This window comes from Phacochoerus africanus, chromosome 2, assembly GCF_016906955.1.
Source record: "Phacochoerus africanus isolate WHEZ1 chromosome 2, ROS_Pafr_v1, whole genome shotgun sequence".
NCBI classification, from domain to species: domain Eukaryota; kingdom Metazoa; phylum Chordata; class Mammalia; order Artiodactyla; family Suidae; genus Phacochoerus; species Phacochoerus africanus.
Genome location: NC_062545.1, coordinates 218,497,375 through 218,516,560, shown reverse-complemented (window position 1 = coordinate 218,516,560; position 19,186 = coordinate 218,497,375). Strand labels below are relative to the sequence as shown.

The 19,186-nt window shown below is 39.1% G+C and overlaps 1 protein-coding gene across 1 annotated transcript in view; it reads right to left on the bottom strand.

Moving 5' to 3' along the window:
• Positions 1–665: 665 nt before the first annotated feature.
• Positions 666–19,186, bottom strand: part of ERMP1 (endoplasmic reticulum metallopeptidase 1) — a 67,279-nt gene continuing 48,758 nt past the window's right edge. The window contains 2 exon segments of the mRNA XM_047767675.1: positions 666–4,146; positions 4,269–4,432. Coding sequence (XP_047623631.1) covers positions 3,982–4,146; positions 4,269–4,432 — 329 coding nt within the window. The 3' untranslated portion in view covers positions 666–3,981.

Genomic DNA, 19,186 nt, shown 5'->3' with positions numbered 1-19,186 from the left:
TGTCTTTATCATAAAAAGGTATTAAGACTTGGGGAAAAAAAATTTGGCATATATTGAGGTAACTATAACATTGTCCTTTATTCTAATAATATGGTATATGACATTGATTTTGGGGTTTTTTTGTTTTGTTTTGGGTTTTTTTTTTGGTCTTTTTAGGGCTGCACCCACAGCATATGGAGGTTCCCAGTCTAGGGGTCAAATCAGAGCTGCAGCTGCCAGCCTATGCCACAGCCACATGGGATTCTTAACCCACAGAGTGAGGCCAGGGATCACATCCACATCCTCATGGATACTAATCAGGTTTGTTACTGCTGAGCCACAGCAGGAGTGCCAATTTCTTAAGTTTTAAACCAACATTACCCTCCTAGAAAAAAATCCCACTTGGTCATTTCATGGTATATGGCCAAACTTGGAAAAAAAATTATCAGCATGCTTGCTATATTTTTACTTAGCAAATTAGTAGAAAGTAGTAGTATCAAAAAAAGTATTGATGCACTTCAAAAATGCCCAAGATAAGGATCCAGCATAGTCACTGTAGCAGTTCAGGTTGTTGCTGAGATGTGGGTTCAGTCCCCTGGCCTGGGAAGTTCCAAAGAGCACAGAAGCAGCCCCTCCCTGCTCCAAAAAAAGCCTAAGGTTTTTTTGCAAATAAAAACAGCCAGACATAAAGTGGCAATAAATGCATTTAGGCTTTATTAGCCCTAAAAGAAGGTAAGGTGTATTAAGAATAGAAGCTGTCTCTTCCACTCAGCTGTTCTGTTCAGTTGTTTGACCTTGTACACAACTGGAGGGAATTCACTCATGGAAGTAACTTGCATAGGAGCTCTTGGAACTCACAGGGGGGTACTCTTGTTTTGGGGGGGGGGGGTGCTGCCCTTCCCTTATGTAGCGATTGGAATGAGCAGTGTGTCATCCTCTAGCTGAAAGACAATTTTTATCTTCTCTCCCTCTTATCACCCAAGAAAAGAATATCCTTTATTAGCCCTTTGGTGATTTTCTTTGCCAGTGGACATGATAAATATGCTGAAGCTCATTATCTGCCAGATAGGCCATTAATTCCTGTGAAATTCAGATGCATGATTTTATTCCACAGTAAATGGATTCCAGTTGAAGCTATGTTGAGTTTTGTGCTCACATGACCCATTAAAATGGCAGTTATACCCATGTGAACCACGTAGATCTTTTAACAGCAGTTTTTTAAAAGAAAAGCTTTAAAAGGCTCTATAGACATAAAATACCCCTTCACATGTGGGGATTCAGAACAAAAAAATGAAGATCTGTTTCTCTGTTAAAGATACTAGTATTTTAAAAAGTTTATTTCAGTAACATTGTAAGGCAACAATTAATCCTCAGGGAACCAGTGAAAAAGAAATGGACAGTCATTCTTCCTACAGCTTCCTGAGTCAGCAGGCTGGCCTCTGGTTCCCTCAGTGGTGATATTTTAGGAATCCTGTCATTTTTAGGTCAGACACAATATAAATTTTAAGAATTTCTTCAAAATCACAGTCCTTCATGCTTTCCCTGAATGTGCAGTATACTGTGCTTATGTACATTTTAAGTTCTGTAGGAAATAATGCATTTGTTGGAATTTGAAAAGACCCTTTTAGAAATTAGTTATTCAAATAATCAGATACTCAGAAAACGAACAGCTTCTAACTTCAGAGACGACTGATCTGACAATGTACTTATTAACAGAGCCATGAATATTGTTTTGGTATTACAACAGTCTCCCAGAATATCAAGCTGCCCTCACACTAGTGAGCAAATTGTTGCAGACAGTATAAAATATCAGAGCTTTATAATGTTGAAGAAAACCAAAATGAGGGAGAACTGTTAACACAGGAAAATAACCCAAAGGCAAGAAGAAAACCATGATTATTACTGAAAATGAGTAACAACATCCTTCCCAGAGGAAAAAAAATTACAGGGAACTATTTTCTCATAGAGTGTCTTTCCTCAACACTTGGGATTTTGTTTTTCTTTTTCCTTTAAATAATTTCCAATGATGTATTTCAGATTAACCCCACAAACAGAACTATGCCTGTTTTTGAATTCATTTAGATAATAGTTTTTCTCCACAATTTTGACTACTATAAAAGCTACAAACACTGTAAACCTTATGTGTACCACCGGACACTTGAAGCTAGTGACACAACCAACCCTTGAGCAACATGGATATGAACTGTGCAGATCCACTTATACACAGATTTTTTCATTAAACAAGTATTACAGTACTATACGGGCTGTGGTTGGTTGACTCCACAGATAAGGAACCTTGGATACAGAGGTCTGACCATAAAGTTAGTTATACACAGATTTTCAATTGTGCAGGTTGGCACCCCTAAACACCATGTCATTCAAGTGTCAACTGTATATGCTTCCTACCAAGTCCAGGAAAAGCAATGGCTCCTGTGTCCACACATGAGACAGCAAATTATCAGAGCTGAAGCTCTGGCTGCAGCCCTGCTGTCTGGTCTGTGTGGACTCAGTTTTTACTAAGTCACAGATTGGGCAGGCAATATGAGGAGCATGATTCACAAGGTACCCGGTATACATCACACAAGCAACTTCACATGGTATTTCCTTCTACGACGCAAGCTGATTGTGCTCTTTCTGTTTAGGCAGATCTGAGTCCCACCTTTTTGTTTTACTATGGACTTTGTTTAAAATGTTGCTTGGCTTATGCTTGCTAAACTAAAAAAGTGTCCTACTTTTTACATTTTTAATGGAAAAAAGAAAGGTTCTATTCTCATCAAACTCTCCACTGCTGGAGACAGGAAGCCATGAGAAAAGCCTCACAAACTCACAGCCAACTTCTTCAACACGGAAATTAGCTCCAGGTCCTAGGGCTGCCACTGTGCAGGATCTGAACAAGTCTATGGACCTTTACAGAAAGATATTCCAGAGCCACAACTCAAGTCTCAAGAAGGCCAGCTCCACTGGATACAGTAAGTTTACAGAGAAACTAATCTGTTCAACTGGCTGGAAAACAGACAAAAATAAAGGACCCAGTGCATCAATAAAATTATGCCCTAAAGGATTGAGCTTGGGTAACAGAACATTCCTAAAAAATGAAGAGAATAAATACAAAATGCCCAGCCACTCCCAACCCAATGCTCCTCCCACCCCAGAATAGCCACCATGGCATCTCAGTGCTCTGAGGAAGGAAATTAAGGTCATATACTTGCACAAACAATACCTGAAAACCAAAAAAACCTGTGAAACCCGAAGGAAGTATAACTAGACAAATGCTCTTCTCACATTGGTGCATGTGGAGAGGGGAATGGATATGGTTCAGAAGGAAACAGGCATTGAAAACAACCTCAAAAAAAATGTTACAACGTTGGATCTCAGTACCACTTGTCACCAACCCAACACAGGTCTTCACATCAGGGGACTGAGGCTTCGGAGATGCAAAGCACACTGCAGAGGGTGCCTACAGTCGCACAGCTTTTATCACAGGCTGGGGCCTCAAAAGCCCGATGGTTCTTCCTCAGTCCTTGTCACAACTGCTTTCTAATGAGATAGAGTTAGGTCTCAAGGGGAATCATTATCCCTGTGAATGGTATCTTACCTACCATCCACTGACACAACAAATGGTCTGGGGCTTTAATTGGAAATGTTACTTGTCTCATTAACAATGGATTTACAGTACCTTCTATATCATTCATGATCCCAAGGTGATATCTATTAAAGTGGTTTGTTGGCTTTTGCCCTTAAGGTCATATAAAATGACATGTGTGTAGTGGCAGTACCCACATGTGCTTAAGTGCCGGAAAACTGTTATTTTCAAGTGTCAAAAAGGCCATGCACACTACCCCACAGCATAACCATTACAGTGCTTGGCCCTGAAGAGTGTTAGCCCCACAAAACTCTTTGAACGTATGCGCATTAAAATTCATTGACTTACTAAAATTCATCCATGTGACATCAGGAGAAACCATGCCACATGGTGCATTTTCACTGGGCTCATCCACAAGATTAAAACACAAAGAGATTGTAGGTGCAGACCCAAGCCGAGGGAAATGTCCAATCTGGGAACTTCTCTTTCAAAGCATCCAGCCGGGAGGACCTCTTGTCTTCCCCAGAAAAATAGTGGGCAGCAATGGCCACAGTAACCATTCCTTCAGGTTGTTCTTCCAAAACCTGGAAGAGAAAATTAGTTAGTTCTCCAGTTCTATAAAGGCAGAATACCAAGATCCCCAATTTATTGTCAAATACCACCTGGGAACCTGTTCAGTGATAGCAGCTGTTCTGGGAATTCCCACCTGTACTTCTATCCAGAACTGCCACGCAGAGGCCTGGAGTCCATGGGAATAAAATACAAAGTAGTCTCCTCCTTTGCTTGTGACTGGGGTGCCATTGCCGAGAGACCACTGAGAAAGTGTAGACCCTTTGTGGGTTCGAACATAGAATGACATATGGCTTGGTCCTGCAGGATAAGAGGACGGAAGAACAGTTAAAACATTTTAAAAAGCAACAAGAAAAGCAACCCATGATCCAAACCAGACTGTAAAGGTCATGCTTTATATCACTTTAAAGACAGTACAATCACTGTAAAGTCAGGACAAACCTAAATGAGATCTGCTAGTTTGGACATTCCATGTGTATCAACAAAGAAAAATAATGAGGTGCAGCAGAAAAGGCACAGAATTTATAATGAGAAAAACTGTGTTACTTATGATTAAATCTTGGCCTGATCATTTAAGCATATAGGAACCTATATATATTCTTCAAAAATCTAAAGAATAAGCTTCATCTAACCAATAAATAACTGCAAAAACTAAAGCAAAAGTGAGGATTTTAATATATCCACATACAATATTAAGACAAATATTGAGGTGAAGCACATAACAAACACTAGGAGGATCTGGCTACAATGTGGCATAGGTTGCAGCTGAGACTTAGATTCAGCCCCTGGTCAGGGAACTTCCACATGCTGTGGTTACAGCCATTTAAAACAAACACAGCCATTTAAAACAAACACAATTTTTTTTTTTTTTTTTTGCAATTCTTGGTGTACCTGAAGAACCCTAGAGTATCAATGATTAACTCAAAAAATAAAAGCAAGATATAAAATTGACATAGAGAAGTGAACTGCCTTCATACATAGAAAAATATAGCCAGTTAGAGGACATAATGGTAGAGAAAATCCTATTTATTAAGTTTTTGTCTTTCTGGGGCCGCACCTGCAACATATGGAGGTTCCCAGGCTAGGGGTCTAATCGGAGCTGTAGCTGCCAGCCTACACCAGAGCCACAGCAACTCGGGATCCGAGCCACGTCTTCGACGTACACCACAGCTTACGGCAATGCTGGATCCTTAACCCACTGAGCAAGGCCAGGGATCGAACCCACAACCTCATGGTTCCTAGTTGGATTCATTAACCACTGAGCCATGATGGGGACTCCCAGGCTGGGTTTTAAATGAAATAAAAAAGGTATTGGAAAGAACAAGAAAACCAGTTGGTGCAAAATAAATTTCCAATTAAAAATTTAAATTCTAGAAAACAAAAGTATTCAACCTCAAAATTGTCAGCCAAGGCACTTACTACCCTTGAAGTGCTTTATTTCATTGGTTTACTACCAAATCTTATTTATTTCACTACTACTATCTTGTGTCCTTCAGCTTCCCTCTCTTCCTAGATTTTCCAAGTCCTTTCTGTGTTAAACTGAATGAACTTATTACTACAATATATATAATTATTTTTTACAAATAAATATAATGGCCACAGATCACCAAATAATAAAAAAGCTACTTGTAGAAGAGAAAGTTCAGTTAAAAAGTGGGCAAAGCTGAGGTATATACAGTCAAAAAATTTTGACAAGGGTGCCAAAGCAATTCAATGAGGAATGTCTTTTCAACAGATCATGCTCGAACAACTGGATCTCCATAAAGGAAAAAAGTCTTGACTTCTACCTTATACCATATGCAAAAATTAAGGTGTATCACAGACCTAAATAATGAAAGCTAAAACTATAAGGTTTCCAGAATATAATGAAAGGAAGTCTATCTCTGTGATAGACAAGTTTTTTGGAGGACATAAATCACTAGTCCTGAAAGAAAAACCTGATAAAATGGACTTCATAAACATTTAAAACTTCATGAAGAAAATGAATGGGCAAGACAATCTTGCTAATACATATGTCTAAGGGATTTTATCTAGAATATATAAACTGAGCCCCCCCCCCCCCCTTATTTTTTTTGCTTTTCAAGGCCACACTTGTGGCCTATGGAAGTTCTCAGGCTAGGAGTCAAAATAGAGCTTCAGCTGCCAGCCTATGCCACAGCCACAGCAATGCAGGCTCCAGGCTGCATCTGTGACCTACACCACAACTTACGGCAATGCGAGATCCTTAACCCACTGAGTGAGGCCAGGGAGCGAACCCTCATGCTCATGGATACTAGTCAGATTCATTACTGCTGAGCCACAACAGGAACTCCAAGCCCAATTTTTAAAAGGGAAAAGACATGACGGAACAAAACATATAAAGAGTCAAATAAGCACTTAGAAAAGTGTTCCACATCTTAATTATCAGGAATTCAAGAGATACTACTACTACTAAACACCCAGTAGAAATGATATAAACAAAAAAAGACAACAGCAAATACTGGTAAGAAAGTACAGCTCCAATTAGACCCCTAGCCTGGGAACCTCCATATGCTGCAGGTATGGTCCTAAAAAGACAAAAGACAAAAAAGGGGGGGGGGGGTAAAGGACCTGAACAGACATTTCTCCAAAAAAGATATACAGATGGCCAACAAAACACATGAAAAAATACTCAACATCACTGATTATTACAGAAAGGCAAATCGAAACTACTGTGAGGTACCACCTCACACCAGTGAGAATGGCCATCATTAATAAGTCCACAAATAACAAATGCTGGAGAGGGTGTGGAGAAAAGGGAACCCTCCTACCCTGGGATGGGAATGTAAACTGGTACAACCACTATGGAAAGCAGTATGGAGGTACCTTAGAAAACTATACATAGAGTTACCATATGACCCAGCAATCCCACTCTTGGACATATATCCGGACAAAACTTTCCTTGAAAAAGACACATGCACCTGCATGTTCACTGCAGCACTACTCACAATAGCCAAGACTTGGAATCAACTTAAATGTCCACTGACAGATGACTGGATTAGGAAGATGTGGTATATATACACAATGGAATACTACTCAGCCATAAAAAAAGAATAATGCCATTTGCAGCAACATGGATGGAACTAGGGACTCTCATACTAAGGGAAGTCAGAAAGAAAAAGACAAATACCATATGATATCACTTATATGTGGAATCTAATATACGGCACAAAAGAACCTTTCCACAGAAAAGAAAACCATGGACATGGAGAACAAACTTGTGGCTGCCAAGAGGGAGGGGGAGGAAGGGGGATATGTTGGGAATCTGGGGTTAACAGATGCAGACTATTGCCTTTGGAATGGATAGACAATGGGATCCCGCTGAATAGCACTGGGAACTATGTCTGGTCACTTGTGATAGAGCATGATAATGTGGGAAAAAAGAATGTATACATGTATGTGTGACTGAGTCGCCTTGCTGTGCAGTAGAAAACTGACAGAACAATGTAAATCAGCTATAATGGAAAAAATAAAAATTATTTTTAAAAAATGAATGGAACTGTATAAGATCTATACATTTCAATATATGTAAATTAGGCCTCAAGTATATATATTTATATGTATGTGTGTATGTATGTATATATATATGAATGAATAAAAATAAGCAAGGGAGAAAGATATGTCTGCAGATGCTTTTCTTTAGTTTTATTTTCTTTATTTTGTCTTTAGGGCTGCATCTGTGGCATATGGAGGTTCCCAGGCTAGGGGTCTAATTGGAGCTGTACTTTCTCACCAGTATTTGCCTATGCCACAGACACAGCAACACAGGATCTGAGCCGCATTTGCGACCTACACCCACAGCTCACAGCAACACCGGATCCTGAACCCACTGAGCGAAGCCAGGGATTGAACCCACGTCCTCAGGGATGCTAATCAGGTTCATTAACTGCTGAGCCACAGTGGGAATTCCCTTGCAGATACTTTTCACTCATGAAAGTCCTAGGCAACTTTCTATCACCTTTTTTTTTTATCTCAGCAAATAGAGAATGAAGAGTAGTAGAAACTTTTAAAAGTGAACTTCCTACATTAGGGTTCTCTAGAGAAACAGAACAGAAAGGCTGTGTATAGAAAGAGATGATTATTTTATAGAACTGGCTCACGTGATTGTGGAGGTTGGCTAGTTCAAAATCTGCAGGTTGGAGATTCGAGGAGGAACCAAATTTGCATCCTTAGCTATGTCCTGGCAAAACTCACCCTTCATGGAGGTGAGTCTTTTTCGTAAGGCTTTCACCTGAAGGGATGAAGCCCACCACATTATGGTGACTAATCTGCTTTACTCAGATTATACCGATTTAAGTGTCAATCCCATCCACAAAACACCTTCACCAGAAACTTCTGGGATGATGTTTGTTCATATATCTGGGTACCATCTTAAAAAGAAAAGAAAAATGCCAAATTTAATTTAATGCAACACATCTGAGTGCCCACTGTGTGCCAGTGATTTTATTGGGCACCAAGAACAGAAAGATAAATAAAAACCAATCCATTGTGTCTCCCTTGAATTCTAATGGATAATACAGACATGAACTAAACATGATACAAGGTGGTCAGTGCTGCAATTGAGATATGTACAAAGAGAAGAAAAAGGAAAGTGGTTGCTCAGTTGGAGAGAATGAGAGAGAAGGGTCAGATTAATCACTGCAATTTGCCAAAAGGAGAAACAGTCTGGGTGGGAGGCAGTATCAAGAAAGTATCACTCTCACCAAGAGTGAAAGTGGGACTGGACAGAAAGGAGCAACTGGATGCAGCTAAGGAGTGCATCAAGGGAACGGCTGAAAAAGCTGAAATAGATAACACGGGCCAAACTACCAAAGACCAGACAAACTCAAAGAATTTGGGCGTATTCTGCAGCAACAGGAAATCTTTAAAAGTTCTTTAAGTATGGAAGTGGCATGTTCAAATGTATTTCTGGAAAATAATATTAGATTTAGAGGCGAGAACACCAGCTGAGAAGCTCCTGGAGCTAATTACTAGTTTTAAACACAGTAAATATACCAAAAAGAGTAAACAAAGTCATACTGTCTACGAATATTAGGTCAAATGCTGTTATGGATCTATCTGACAACCAATGTCTGACACTAAGGGCTTTTCAATAAAGCTCCTTAAAAATTATAATCTGCCTCAGTTTCTTTTTAAAAACACTGTAAGCTCTCAAGTTGCTATCCACAATAATAAAGCTGAGAGAAAACACACCCACATGCAAGATATTAAAAAGCTGAAGAAGTGAAAAAGAGGGGGGGGGGAAAAAAAGTGTCTGATTTACCTATGCTTCCAAAGGTCAACTTTATAGAATTCCAGGAGGGAAGAACTGGGAATATTACATTATGAAGTATCCATACTACCCATGAAGCAGAATAGAGTTATTCGAAAGTGAACATATTACAAACTCTAAACCACTAAAAGTAATTTTAACAAGCATAATTAAAATTCTAAGATATGTCAATCATATCAAATAAGTATAATTGATATGTTCCTAAAAGCAGACCAAAATAGGTGAGGCAAAAACTGATAGAATGGAGAAAGAAACAAATTCACCATTATGGTTGGAGACTTCAACAATCCTCTCTTGGTAATTGGCAAATCCAACAGGCAGAAAATCAGTAAGGATATACAGCTAAACTAAACAACACCATCAGAAACATTCTTACAACTTCATCCAGCAACACCAGCAACTTCATCCAGCATACACATTCTTTTCAAAACTACATGGAAAATTTAACAAGAGACCAGTTCCTCTACAAAAAACACAGCTCAACAAATTTAGAATAGATACACACAAAGTATGCTTTCAGACCACAATAAAATTCAACTAGAAATAATACTGAAAAAATAGATGGAAAATCCCAAATACTTGAAGATTAAAGAACACACCTATAAATAAGAAATGAAGTCTCATAAATTTTTTATAAATTAAACTGAAATTTAAAATTTGTGGGGTACAGCCAAAATAGTGCTTGGGGGGAAAAATACAGCATTGAATACATAAATTATATAAGATCTACAAGAGGGAGGGCAGAAGGAGAGAGAGGGACTAGGAGTTTGGGGTTAGTAGATGCAAACTATTACATTTAGAATAGATAAGCAATGAGCTCCTACTGTACAGCACTGGGAACTGTATCTAGTCTCTTGGGACAGACCACAGTGGAAGATAAGAAAGGGAATGTGTGTGTGTGTGTATATATGTATTCACACACATATATATATGACTGGGTCACTCTGCTGTACAGCAGAATTTAGCAAAACATTGTAAGTAAATTATACTTTAATGGTTTTTTTAATTAAAAAAAATCTAAAATCATCTAAGCTTCCACTTCCATAAACTAGAAAAAGAGTAAACTAAATTCAGACTAAGTAGGAAAAAAAAAAAAAGACATAGTTAAAAACAGAGCAGAAATTAATGAAACTGATATAGAAAAGCAACGGGACCAAAAACTGGTTCTTTGAAAAGATCAATAAAATCAATAAGCCTCTAGCCAAAATAAGGAAAAAAAGGAAGACACAGATTACTAATCTCAGAAATGAAAGAGGTGACATCATTACAGATCCTGTGGAGAGTAAAAGGACAGTAAGATTATGAACACTGTATGCCCAAAACTTTGATAACCCAGATGAAATGGACCAACTTCTTCACAGACACAATCTGCCAATATACACACAAGACGAAAAAAAAATCTGAAATAGTCCTTTATTCATTAAACAAATTCAACAATGACCTGCAAAACCGTCCCAGACTTCAAACAATACCACAGAGCTACAATAATCAAAACAGTGTGGTATTGGTACAAAAACAGACATACGGATCCATGAAACAGAATAGACCAGAAATAAACCCACACACCTATCATCAATTAATCTTCAACAAAGGAGGCAAGAATATAAAATGGGAAAAAGTCTCTTGAGTGAGTGGTACTTAGAAAATTGAACAGATGCTTAATCTCTAGCATATACAAACAACTCAAACAACTCAATAACAAAAAACAAAAAACCCAATCGAAGAATGGCAGAAGACCTAAATAGATATTTCTCCAAAGAAGACATATGGATGGCTAGTAGGTACATGAAAAAATGTTCAACATCACTATTAGAGAATGCAAATCAAAACCACCAAGAGGTACTACCTCATACCAGTCAGAAGAATGGCTATCATTAAAAAGTCTACAAATAACAAATGCTGGAGAGGATGTAGAAAAAGTGAACCCTCCTACACTGCTGGTAGGAATGTAAGTTGGTGCAACTATTATGGAAAGCATATGGAAAACTAAAAATGGAATTACCATATGACCCAGCAATCCCACTCCTGGACATATATCCAGACAAAAACTCTTAATTCCAAAAGATACATGCACCCCTAGGTTCACAGCAGCACTATTCACAACTATTCACAAGCCAAGACATGGAAACAACCTAAATGTCCATTGACAAATGAATAGATTAAGATGATGTAGTACATACATACAATGAAATAAAGCCATAAAAAAGAAAGAATGGCATTTAGAGCAACATGAATGCAACTAGAGATTATCATGCTAAGCGAAGGAAGTCAGAAAGACAAATACCATATGATATCACTCATGTGGAATCTAAAATAAAGCACAGGAGTTCCTGTTGTGGTGCAGTGGAAACAATACGATTAGTATCCATGAGGATGCATGTTTGATCCCTGGCTTCCCTCAGCGGGCTGGGGATCTGGCATTGCTGTGAGCTGTGGTGTAGGTTGCAGAGGCAGCTCAGATCCCTGTGGCTGTGGCATAGGCTGGCACCTGGAACTATGATTCAACCCCTAGCCTGGGAATCTCCATATGCTGCAGGTGCAGCCCTGAAAGAAAGTAAAAGATAGTAAATAAATGAAATAAAATAAGGTACAAATGACTCTATCTACAAAACAGAAACAAACTTACAGATATAGAGAACAGAATTGTAGTTGCTGGCGAATGGGAAAGGGGAGTGAGATAGACTGGGAGTTTACAGTTAGGAGATGCAAATACATTTAGAATGGTAAGCAATAGGTCCTGCTGTATAGCACAGGGAACTATAGCCAATCACTTGTGATAGAACATGACAGAAGACAGTATGAGAAAAAGAATGTATATATATATATATATGCATAACTGGGCCACTTTGTAGCACGGCAGAAATTGACAGAACACTGTTAGGTCAACAACGATAAAAAAAATTTAAGCAGAGGCAGATCAAGATGGCAGAGGAGTATGATGTCACGCTCACCTTCTCCCACAACACATCCAAAAGGCACATCTACATGTAAACCAACTCAGAACATCTACCGAATGCTGGCAGAAGAACTTACAACCTCCAAAAAGGGCAAGAAACTCTTGATATAACTGGGTAGAACAAAAGAAAAAAAGAGAAACTGAGAAAAGGAATCAGGACCACACTAGCATTCCTGAGAGGGAGCTGTGAAGGAGAAAAGGAACCCACACCCTGGGAAGCCACCTAACCGACTGGGAGATCAGCCTAGACAGAGGGACCTCAAAGTCACCGAGAAAAGCACAGCCGCTGGACTGAGGAGAGCAAAGCAGAGTGAGAGCCACACATATCTGAACCACTGGCCTTGGACACCACAGCCTGAGATGCTCAGGTGGGTCTTGGCACTGAGACTCAGGCTCTGGAGGTCAGGCCTGGGTAGAGGACTAGGGTTGGCTGTGTGGGGAGAGCCTAAGGGACTAAGGAGTGCTGTGCCTTGGGCAGGGGAGTAGTGTGCTACAGGCTGGGGAGTGGAACACCAAGGCAGAGGGAACCCAGGAGAAGGTCTGGATGGCAGGAGAAGCAAGGTGCCATTGTTGGGGAGAGTGAGAGGAGGAGGGGCAGACTGCCATAGGAATCTCCCTGTGCTTGGGTTCTCAGAGAGTGGGGTACCTCTGGTGCAGACTACAGGTGGTAAGAAGCAACTTGCTCAGGCTACAGGAGACTGGGCACTTCTTGGGCAGGCTATGAGTAGCAGGGCACCTCTTGTATGGGCTAAGGGCAGTTGGGGGGGCTAAGTGTGACATAGTGTGTCTTGTGTGATCTACAGGCAGCAAGGACAGACCATGGTGGTCATCTTGGAGGCCAGAGGGAGGCAAGGGCTGCCACCACCGGGGGCCTGTGAGTGGGCTCCACCTGTGGCCACAGTCACCTCAGGGGTCGGCAAGAAAAAAAGAGGGCACTGCAACTAAGCACCACACGTTATTGCTCTCACTGCCCTGGGAACATACCTGCCCTGCAGCTGCCACCCCAAAACACTCTGGGCAGCGCCCAGATGCTTGATCACTGTCCCTTCCCAAGGCCCTACAACTAGGAACAGCTGGTACAGCACCTCCTGCGTGGACTAAGTGGGATGGGGTGCTGCTCGTGTGGTCTGTAGGTGGCAGGGACAAACCACTACAGTTATCACTAACTCCAGAGGTGGGCATGGCGCACTACCACTAGGGGTCCCTGAAAAGGCACCACATGTGGCTCCAATCACCTCAGAGGTGGGCACTGCAATCCAACACTAACTGTTGTTGCTCCCAATCCCCTGGGAACTCACACACCCTGCTGCTGCCACTGCCAAATGCTCTGGGTACCTTGTAAATCTGCCTAAGACTCATTACCACTTCCCAGGGTCCTGCAACTAAGAGTAGCCTGTGCCACCTTCCTGCACATCCTTGCTGCTGTTGAGAGTCCAGCAACCAGGCACTGACTACTAGCCCTATGCGTTGCCTCCTTCTCACACTCAGCACCCTGGGGCTAACAGCCTGCTCACACCGAAGAAAGAGACAGCAAATATTCAAACCCCCACACCAAAAATAAACAGTAATCCCCCACAAAATACAAAGGGGTGCTCTTGCATAGAAGTAGCCCTCCAAGAGGACAGTTTGGCTTCCCTAAACTTATAGAAAAAGAAAGACATAAGCAAGATGAAGAAGCTCAGAAACCATTCCCAGTTAAAGGAACAGAGTTCACATGAAACAGCAAACAATGAAACAGATCTCTGCAGTGTGACAGACATTGAGGTCAAAAGGGAGAGAGTGAAAATACTGAAGGAATTAAGGCTGAATATCAAGGAATTAAGAGCAGGTATGAACAGTAATGCAGATTCCTTTAGAAAGGAACTAGAAAATATAAGGAGGAACATAGAAAAATTAGAAAATTCATTTTCAGAGACACAAACTGAGCTAAAGGCACTAAAGAGCAGAATGAATAATGCAGAGGAATGAATTAGTGACTTTAAAGATAGAATAACGGAAATCACTCAAATCAGGACAGCAGACAGAAAACCAAGAGAAAAAAAACATGAAAGCAATATAAGATATCTATGGCATAATATAAAGCAGGCCAATCTACGCATAATAGGAATTCCAGGACAAAAAGAAAAGCGGATTGAAAATGTATTTGAAGAAATCATGTCTGAAAACTTTCCAAATCTAAAGAAAACTGGTAACAGAGTTCCTGTCGTGGCTCAGCGGAAATGAATCCGACCAGGAACCATGAGGTTGCAGGTTTGATCCCTGGTCTCACTCAGTGAGTTAAGGATCAATGTTGCAGTGAGCTGTGGTGTAGTTTGCAGATGCTGCTCGGATCTGGCATTGCTGTGGCTGTGGCATTGGCCAGCGGTGACAGCTCTGATTCTACCCATAGTCTGGGAACCTCCATATGCTGCCAGGTGCTGTGGTAAAAAGACAAAAAAAATAAAAATAAAAAAAAAATAAAATAAAATAAAGGAAACTGATTCAATATACAGGAAGCACGGAGGGTACCAAATAAGTTGAACCCAAATAGGTCCACACCAAGACATATAATAAAAATGGCAAAAGTTAAAGAGATTCTAAAGGCAGCAAGAGAAAAACAAAGTGTTAATTATAACAGAACCCCCATAAGGCTATCAGCTTATTTCTCTACAGAAACACTACAGGCCAGAAGGGAGTGGCAAGATACATGTAAAGTTCTGAAAAACTGCAGCCTAGATTACTCTATCCAGCAAGAACATCATTTGAAATAGAAGGGGAAATAAAGAATTTCTCCAACAAATAAAAGCTAAAAGAGTACAGCAATACAAAACCCATTCTAAAAGAAATACTGAAAGGGCTTCTCTAAATAAAAAAGAAGTAAGAATTAGTAGGATGGAGGAAACCACAATTGGAAAGCAATCACTTAAATAAGCCAGCATACACATCTAAAAGAGGGAAAAAAAGAACTACTGCAAAAGCAATGATAACACAAGGAACAACAAAAGGACAAATATGAAGATGTTAAAAAAAGACTTCAAAATCATAGAATATGGGGAAGGAAAGTAAGAAAATATAGAATCTTTTTTTTAATAATGTGTTTGAGCCTATATGACTCAGGCTAAAGCAAGCAGATACAGGAAGGGATTAACATACTTAAAAAAAACAGAGCAACCACAAATCAAAACCAAAGATTACATTCACAAAAACTAAAAAGAAAAGTACTCAAGCATAAAATAAATGGAAATCACCCACCAAAAAAATAAAAAAAGGAAGAAAGGAGAAACATAGAATCAACTGGAAAAAAAAGGTTTAAAACGGGAATAAATACATATACATCAATAATTACTGTAAATGTCAATGGACCCAATGCCCCAGTCAAAGGACACAAAGTGGCAGATTGGATAAAAAAAACAAACCTCCAATCTGTGGTCTACAACAGACTCACCTTAGGGCAAAGAACATATATGGATTGAAAGTGAGGTGATGGGAAAAGATATTTCAGGCCAATGGACAAGACAGGAAAGCAGGAGCTGCAACACTCATATCACACAAAATAGACTTTAAAATGAAGGCCAGGACAATAAAAACAAAAATAAACAAATGGGACTTAATTAAACTTAAGAGTTTCTGCACAGCAAAGGAAACCCTAAACAAAACAAAAAACAACACACAAAATGGGAGAAAATTTTTGCAAATGAATCGACTGACAAGGGATTCATCTCCAAAAATTATACATGCCTCCTACCGCTCAATACCAAAAAAAAAAAAAAAAAAAACTCATCAAAAAAAGGGCAGAAGATCTAAACGGAGAGTTCTCCAAAGAAGACATACAGATAGCCAAAAACCACACGAAAAGATGTTCAACATCACTCATTATTAGAGAAATGCACATCAAAACCGCTATGAGATACCACCTTACACAGGCCAGAATGGCCATCATCAAAAAAATCTACAAATAATAAGTGCTGGAGAGGGTGTGGAGAAAAAGGAACACTAGTATACTGCGGGTGGGAATGTAAATTGGTGCAACCACTGTGGAAAACAGTATGGAGATGCCTCAGAAAACTAAAAATAGAATTACCATTTGATCCAGCAATCCCACTCCTGGGCATCTATCCAGAGAAAACCATGACTCGAAAAGACACATGGACTCCAATGTTCACTGCAGCACTATACACAATAGCCAAGACATGGGAACAACTTAAATGTCCATCGACAGAGGAGTGGATCAAGAAGATGTGGTACATATACACAATGGAATATTACTCAGCCATCAAAAAGAATGAAATACTGGCATTTTTAGCAACATGGATGGACACAGAAATTATCATGCTAAGTGACATCAGTCAATGAGACATGAACATCAAATGCTATCTCTTACATGTGGAATCTAAAAAGGGACACAATGAACTTCTTTGCAGAACAGATACTGACTCACAGACTTTGAACAACTTATGGTTTCCAAATGAGACAGGTTGGGGGGTGGGGGGATGCACTGAGGGTTTGGGATGGAAATGCTATAATATCTGGTTGTGATGATTGTTGTACACCTATAAATATAATAAAAATAATACAAAGGCCATAAAGAAAGACAAAGAAGGACACTATTTAATGGTAAAAGGATACATTCAAGAAGAAGATATTACAATCATGAATAGATATGCCCTTAATATAGGAGCATCAAGATACCTACAACAAATGCTAACAGACATAAAAGAAGAAAGTGATGAGACTGCAATCATAGTAGGAGACTTTAACACCCTACTCGCATCAACGGACAGATTCTCTAGACAGAATATCAATAAGGCAACAGAGATCCTAAATGACACAGTAGAAAAGTTAGATTTCATTGACATTTTCAGGACATTACATCTGAAAAAAAATTAGAATATACATTCTTCTCAAGTGCACATGGAACATTCTCAAGGATCAATCACATACTAGGACACAAAGCTAGCCTCAAAAATTTAAGAGTATAGAAACTGTTTCAAGAATCTTCTCTGACCACAATGGCATGAAAAAGCAGAAATCAACCACAGGAAAAGAAATGAGAAAAAACTGGCTACATGGAGACTAAACAACATGCTACTAAAAAAAACCAATGGGTCAATGAGGAAATCAAGAAGGAAATTAAAAAATACCTCGAGACAAATGATAATAAAGACACAACCACTCAAAATCTATGGGATGCTGCAAAAGCAGTGCTGAGAGGAAAATTCACCAATACAGGTATTCCTAAAAAAAGGAGAAAAATCTCAAATTGATAACTTAACCCAACACCTAAATGAATTAGAAAAAGAAGAACAAACAAAATCTAAAGTCAGCAAAGGAAGGAAATCATAAAGATCAGAGAGGAAATCAATAAAATAGAGATTCAAAAAACAATAGAAAAAAAATCAATAAAACCAAGAGCCGGTTCTTTGAAAAGGTAAACAAAATTGACAAACCTCTAGCCAGACTCACCAAGAAGAGGAGAGAAAGAACTCATATAAACAAAATAAGAAATGAAAAGGGAGAAATATCAATGGATACTGCAGAAACACAAAAAACCATAAGAGAACTCTATGAACAATTATATGTCAATAAACTTGACAACCTAGAAGAAATGGACAACTTTCTAGAGACTTACAGCCTGCCAAAACTTAATCAAGAAGAAAAAGATGACTGAACAGATCACCAGAAATGAAATTGAATATGTAATACAAACACTCCCTACAAACAAAAGTCCAGGACCAGATGGCTTCACAGGCAAATTCTACCAAACACATGAAGAAGAACTTAAGCCCATTCTTCTTAAACTTTTCCAAAAGGTTGAAGAATAAGGACACTCCCAAAGACATTCTATGAAATCACCATCACCCTAATACCAAAACAAGACAAAGATACTGCTAAAAAGAAAATTATAGGCCAATATCTTGAAGAATTTAGATGCAAAACTCTCAAAAAAATTTAGCCAAATCCAAGAACATACAGAAAAGATCATATATCACGACCAAGTGGGATTCAAAAGATCATATATCACGACCAAGTGGGATTCATTGCAATTTCACAAGGATGATTCAACATGCAAATCAATTAATGTCATACACCACATTAACAAAAGAAAAATCAAAAACCACATGATCACCTCAATAGATGAAGAAAAAAGCATTTGACAAAGTCCAACATCCATTCATGATAAAAATTCTTACCAAAGTGGGAACATACCAAAAAAGCCATATGACAAACCCAGAGCAAATATAATACTCAATGGAAAAAAGGTGAAAGCCTTCCTGCTAAAATCTGGAACAAAACAAGGATGCCCACTCTCACTACTTTTATTCAACACAGCATTGGAAGTCCTAGCAACAGCAATCAGACAAACAAAAGAAATAAAAGGTAGCCAAACTGGAAGAGAAGAGCTAAAACTGTCACTGTGTGCAGATGACATGATACTATATATAGAAAACCTTAAGGACTCAACCCAGAAACTACTCGAGCTGATCAACGAACTCAGCAACGTAGCAGGATATAAGATTAACATTCAGAAATCAGTCGCATTTCTGTATACTAGCAATGAAATGTTAGAAAAGGAATACAGAAATACAATACCTTTTAAAATCACACCCCCAAAAAATCAAATACCTGGGAATACACCTGACCAAAGAGGTGAAAGACATATATGCTGAGAACTATAAAACATTAATCAAGGAAATTAAAGAGGATGCAAAGAAATGGAAAGGTAGTCCATGCTCCTGGGGTGGAAAATTAATACTGTAAAAATGCCCATACTACCCAAAGCAGTCTACAGAGTCACTGCACTTCCTATCAAATTACCCAGGACATTTTT